Source organism: Chiloscyllium punctatum, chromosome 32 (assembly GCF_047496795.1).
Source record: "Chiloscyllium punctatum isolate Juve2018m chromosome 32, sChiPun1.3, whole genome shotgun sequence".
In the NCBI taxonomy this organism is placed as follows: Eukaryota; Metazoa; Chordata; class Chondrichthyes; order Orectolobiformes; family Hemiscylliidae; genus Chiloscyllium; species Chiloscyllium punctatum.
This window is the reverse complement of record NC_092770.1, coordinates 64,346,134-64,352,636: the sequence shown is the minus strand read 5'-3', so window position 1 is coordinate 64,352,636 and position 6,503 is coordinate 64,346,134. Positions and strand designations below refer to the sequence as shown.

Genomic DNA, 6,503 nt, shown 5'->3' with positions numbered 1-6,503 from the left:
CACACAAGTTTCAGGTATGCGGGACGCTTTAACAGAACACGTTTGCGGCGAAGGTCTATACCAGTAGGACCCCGATTCTGGAGGAGTGCACATTTGAATGAGTCAGTTGTGAGTACATTTGCCTTCACTGCGGCCACTTTGGCTGCACGTGAAGGGAACCCCGCGGCTGACAAAGTCGGTGCCATGGACTGCGAGCAAGCCAGAAATTAGTCAGCAATGGAATGAGGTCGAGGTTCAAGAGTCAAATAAAGAAGCACCGCCACCTCCCACACTCCCACCGAGGTTAAAATCACCCGCTCGTTCTGCGCGCCGATTGGTACATCTGGCTCTGAATTTCCACTCCATCTCCCCAGCGGTGCCTATAAAACCGCTTCGCGGTCGCAGGAGAAGAGACCCCAGGTGGAGGGGATGGTGTGGGGGGTGGGGGGTAGGGGCATTGAAACGATTGGGTCCTCAGAGCTGCCCTGCCCCCTGGGGGGGTGAGGGGAAGGGGACGCAAAGAGCTGCCCAGCGCTGTAACATCACCGATGGTTAGGGGGGACTGCAACATCACATTGTTGGATATTGGGCAGTCGAGCTGAGGAGGAAAGGATTGCCAACACACACAGACACACAGATAAACACACACCGATACACAAACAAACACAGACACACAAACACGCACACACCACACAGTTAGAGGAGTAAGTTGTTTCGAGAAGCTATGAAGAACCTGTCCATGGTGCTGAATGAGGCGCAGATGCACGGCGGATGGCGCATCTCCCCGAATGCCACCGTGCTCTCGGAGATCTTGGGCACCCCGAAGAGGGACGAGCAGCTGGCCCAAGCGGAGCTTGCGGTGCTGGGCATCATCTTCGTGGCGGCCACGGTGGGTAACAGCGTGCTGGTCCGGTTTCTGTGGAACAGGAGGAGGAGAATGAGCCGCATGTACGTCTTCCTCATGCACCTCAGCATTGCCGACCTGGTGGTGGCCGTCTTCCAGGTGCTGCCGCAGCTCATCTGGGACAGCACCGAGGTCTTCCTGGGGCCAGATGTGTTGTGCAGGGCGGTGGCTTACCTGCAGCTGGTCGGCATGTTCGCCTCCACCTACGTGACCGTGGCGATGACGGTGGACCGCTTCCAGGCCGTCTGCTTCCCCATGGTGACCTTCCAGAAGAGGAGGGCGTTTTGCAATCCGGCCATCGGAGTTAGCTGGCTCCTCTCCCTGGCCCTGAGCGTCCCTCAACTCTTCATCTTCTCCCGGACCGAGGTGGCCCCAGGGGTGCTGCAGTGCTGGGCCGAGTTCATCCAGCCCTGGGGACTCAAGGCTTACGTGACCTGGATCTTCGTGGCCATCTTCTTCGTCCCCACTCTTGTCCTCACCATATGTCAGGTCAAGATCTGCAGGGTGATTCGGCTGAACATTTACACCAAGACTCACCAAGACCCAGAGCAGACCGAGAGCCAGGGAGTGCACTCCAGAGCCAGCAATGTCAACTGCATCTCAAAGGCGATGAAGAAGACGGTGAAAATGACTGTGGTCATTGTACTCGCCTATGTGCTGTGTTGGGCTCCCTACTTCACAGTGCAGCTTTGCACCGCCTGGTATCCCAGTGATCTCAACGAGGGTGAGTCCTGCCATTCATTTTCTCAAATAGCCAACCCCTTCCCGCCCCCCCCCCCCCCCCCCCACTCCGCCAGGAAAATTTCGATCAGCGTGCATTCCGTCCATTTTCCCTTGTGCTTCCCTTCCAAACCTCCCCAGCACTTAGCTCCAACTCACCCCCCAACGCAACTCTCCCAATAAACCGACGCCAACGCGGGCTCAGCTTTCCCACCTCAGCACGCGTTAGTGGGAATGTCGTGTGTGTGTGTGTGTGTGTGTATGTATGCGAAGGAACGTCATGTGTGCGTATGTGTGTGTGTTGGGAGAATGTCATGTGTGCCTGTGTGGGAATGTCGTGTGTGTGTGTGACTTTTCCATTGGAAACCCTCAGGTTAGCGACCATCGCCCGTGCTGGGCAACTGAACCAGACCAGTGCTGATTCCCTCGGTCTGTGCCGTTAGACGGATGGTTGCAGGGAGGAAAGGATTTGTATTGATACATAACGCCTTTCGCATTGCCAGTCCCACAGAAGCCAACACATCACTTTCAAATGGCGTGATGTTGGAAGCGGAGTAGGGAATTGGCGCTCACCAAGATCCCAGCACTGCCATAATTTAAAGCAGGTTATCATTTCGCTTGATCGAGGGTTAAGGATTGAAAGGTGGGGCCGATTAGCACCCACCCCCACCCCCATATACCCGCAACAGAGCGTTTGGGGGGAAACACCACTGCAGTTACATACTTTCTGTACTAATTTGACCGCATTGTAAAAATGTAATTATTTACTTAGACCATAAGGTAAAGCAGCAGAATTGTGTCATTCGGCCCAAAGATGCTGCTGCACCATTGCATCATGGCTGATTTTTTCATCGACGCATTCCCGCCTTTTCCCTTTAGCCTTCACTCCCTTACTAACCAAGAACCGAGCCATCTCTGTCTTAGACAGAAGTACAAATGAAACCACTCAGTAGGTGGTTCTGGATTGTCAGAGTATATCCATTCAGCACTTCATCAATGAATTGGGCAGACAGAACACTTGGAAATATCCCTGGAAAATTTGGACAAGTCTCCTGATGAGACTTTGCACTTTAATCCATTATAGCTATTCAAAATTACGAACATAATCTAATTAGCAATTAGTAGCAAACCTTTGAATTTACTGTGCAGACACTGGGGTTTGAGTGCAGAAGACACAGCAATGTGTACATAACATCTCTGTAGATTTGTGGAAAAGAATTGCTTGCTGTGTCTCCAATTATTAACATGAGAGAGGTAGCAACTACATTCCTTCTGTTTACATGCATGAGTTTTTACAATATTAATTTTGGGATTATGGATATTACTGGTGAGGCCATCATTTATTGCACTTTCCCACATGCCTGTGAGAAGATGATGGTTAATTTTCCTCTTGGACTGCTGTGGTGTGTGTGGTGAAGTCATTGATTTCCAGGAGTTTTGACCCAATGACAATGAAGGAAATTATTCTGATAAATGTGGAAGTCAGGTTGGTATCTGGCTAGAGGGTTCAATTCTTTAAACTCCTTTTTTATAATCTTTCTGAAGAGAAAAATATAGGAAACATTCCTATGATGTAACCAAATGGAGATCTCATAAATTCTTGCCCCTAGTGTGGTTAATTCAAAACGCATCTCATCTCAATTGAAAATTTTGTATTTAAGGTACAATTGTCTGAAAGCACACTGTGCTTTTCAGACTACAGAAACTTGTTGAAATAGGACACAAAGATAAAGAGTGCTCCTTTCAAAGGTTCTGGTTGCATAAAGAAAAATTGTTTACTCGCATGGTGGCCAATGATGGCATAGAACTACCTTAGGTGAACATTGCAATTCTTCATTGCCAGTTTATGGAAAACATAGCAGAAAGATAAATTCACCGCCAAAGCATTGTTATTAGCCTGGATTAACAGTGTAGAAGAAAAATCCTCCTATTTGTATGACTGAAAGATGTTAGCTGCAGTTGCGGTACCGGAGTGGTCTGAAATTGGTATTTCGGGAAGTTAGACAGTCAGAGTTAAATTGCTATTTATTGATTACTACCACCCACTTCCAGGTCAGCACCAACAAAACTCAACAGAGCTGTGGGGAGTTGAATCACTGAAGAGTTCCTTTGTAATGATAGAAAGGACAGAAATGAATTTTTTTGCTTCCAAATATCAAAAAGTTGGAACATTTAAATTTCCAAAAAGCGATTTGCATTTGACAAGTGAAAAAATTGCATTCAGAAGAGAGGCCACAACTGGCAAAGCTTTGCATACCTATCAACTAATACCTGTTAAGGAAGCAAACTACTTGGGCTGTAGGTGACTCCAGACCACAGCAGTGAGGGTGACTCTTAACTGCTCTCTGGGCAACTAAGGGTGGGCGTTAAATGCTGTAGACACTGAGACACTGACATCCTGTGAATGAATGAAAATAAAATTGTTGTGCTCAAAATTCAGACATTGTTCTGATTCAGATGGACATACTTCTGTCCATGCAATCTGAAACTATTAGCTAATCTCACCAGAGTGGCAACAGAGCTTCACCCTGAGATGTTCCTTTATGACAGCTACCATCATTTAATTTCTCTTCTTTGTTCACAGGTGCTGTTTTCACCATCCTCATGCTCTTGGGGAATTTAAACAGTTGTACAAATCCCTGGATTTATATGTATTTCTGTGGAAAAACCCCTTCTTGTACTAAACACCAACCACGCTGCCCAGTTCAAAAAGAGTCAGCCATCACAACTTGTGTCAATCTGATTGATAAGAATGCTGCAGATGTCTTTACCGCGGTTTAATAAGGCAGAAACTCAGATCCCAATCAGTAAAACAAGCAGAATTAAGAAACATTGAAAAAGAGTTAAGACAATCCTGTTTTATTCCCAAATATTTTCCAATGATGCATTTTCTCTTTCATTGATAAGAACCTGATTTTAACCCCACGTAATTGAATGGGTTCATGGTTGGGTTAACATCTGGCCCTGAAGAACGTGTTTTCTATTTCTAGAAATTTCTATTTCAATGCATAAAGTTCAAATTTGGTCAGCAATTTTAACAACAACAATTTGCATTTAATACCGATACAGTACATTCATCATGTTTTTTGGCAGGTTTAATATTCTTTTCACCATAACCCATCAATTACAAATAATAGAATTCAACAAAATTTTATTCTAATAAAAGTATGAATCACTCCTAAATAAGATGAGATGAGATAGTTCTTATGTTGCATTAGGTCCAATAAATACACCCTTGATTTGCCTTTAGCAGAGAAACACTTGCTGAGACAAACATTTTCTTGGTCTCTGATTCCTACATAATGAAAGTCATGGTTGTCTACATTCTGAATTAGGCAATGTAAAATGCTTGCAGGGTTATCCAATTTTATTGCTCTAAACACTGGTTTACAAATACTCAATTATGCTGCCACTGAAAAAGCATGATTTCTGGATTTGCCAAAATTTATGTCCAAATAATTCAGCACTTCTGGGATAGTTTATAAGTTGAGAGTTTCCATGTAAGCGTGACCATATTAATTTATCTGTACTAAATTTGAACTTAAAATGTTGACAGAGAAATTGGTCTTCCTAAAACCACACACAAACCTCATGCATGAGCAACCACACAGTCTAATCAATATTTGCAATAACCAAAAATTAGTAATTTGATACTACAGACCTTGAATGTCGCTGAAAAAAAACCACTTTGTCAAAACCTTTCAGCTTCAACTTATCTGACCAATTCGCAAGAATTACCAAAATAAACAGAAAACACCATATATACACTGAATGCAATAATACTACTGATTGCATGAGAAGTTGATTCAGATTGGCAGAGGGGTTGCCGTAGCAAACACACAAGTTACTGATGACTGACATTTAACTGCCAATTTGCAAAGACAAAATGTGACTTTTCCAGAAAATCTGAAAAATGTGCATTCTTTTCTAAAGCTTGTTTCACCCTTATAGAGATGGGGGTCATAAACCCAAAGAATTGAGCACTTTACTTCACACACTCACAGGTTAGAGATAGAACAGTACATAAATTCTGAATTGTTCAAACATTGTGCTCTATTATCCATAGGGTTGCTCTCTCATTAGGGTGGCACCACTCCTCAGGCTAGGAGAAAAGGTGAGAAGGAGACTCCTTCATTGTAACCTGTCAGTGTGGGAATTGAACCCACATTATGGGCATCACTTTGCATCACAAACCAGCTAACTGACTAACCTCACAGTACTGTCCCCCAAATTCTGATATTCACAGCTATATATAAACTGGGCTCAAATTTACTGCCAAATTAGCAGTGAGGCTAATGGTGCATACTAATTAAACTATATGGATCCTATAGCAAATATTACAGAGGACAGGTGGGTTGTTAATAAGCCAAAGATTGCTGCCTGAGCAAGGCTGCTCTATTGTTATCTTTGGGAAAATAGTGTCTTGCTGATTGATTCTGAATTCTAATGCATTGAAGAGTGTCTGGATTGTCAGTCTTACTTAGATAAATGAGATTGCTTTGGAGTTGGGTGTAAACAAGGAGTTTCAAGGGGTAAGTGGTAATTAAACTTAATTTCAGGGCTGATCTTCAATCTAAATTAATACTTTAATCTAGTAATTAAAAGCAGCTCTGTTTTATTGGGTGCAGTTTTAGTCATATTTCTGAAATAGGAGTCAGCTGTGTTGCTCTCAGGTAAAGTTGGTTAAGTGAACAATTGTATTGATCCAGTTCAGAAGCATTGCTTTTGGAGTATGTAAAGTGGAGCCAATGTCCGTGTCACTCAGTGAAATGAGAGTGGTTTGCAGTTGGATCAGAATGGGAGTTATGTGAAACAGGGAATGAGTGAAGCTGGAAGGCTGAGTGCTATGCTCAGTCTTAGTCCAGGCAGTTCAGAAAATGGCATCATTACAACAGAAATA

General features: G+C 44.0%; 1 protein-coding gene across 1 annotated transcript; it reads left to right on the top strand.

Annotated features, from left to right (window-relative positions):
* The first annotated feature begins 703 nt into the window (after nt 1-703).
* LOC140457816 (isotocin receptor-like) lies at nt 704-4,427 on the top strand. Its single transcript, XM_072551434.1, has 2 exons — nt 704-1,607; nt 4,188-4,427. The coding sequence occupies exons 1-2, from the start codon at nt 704-706 to the stop codon at nt 4,382-4,384; spliced, it is 1,101 nt and encodes a 366-aa protein (XP_072407535.1). The 3' UTR covers nt 4,385-4,427.
* The last annotated feature ends 2,076 nt before the right edge of the window (nt 4,428-6,503 follow it).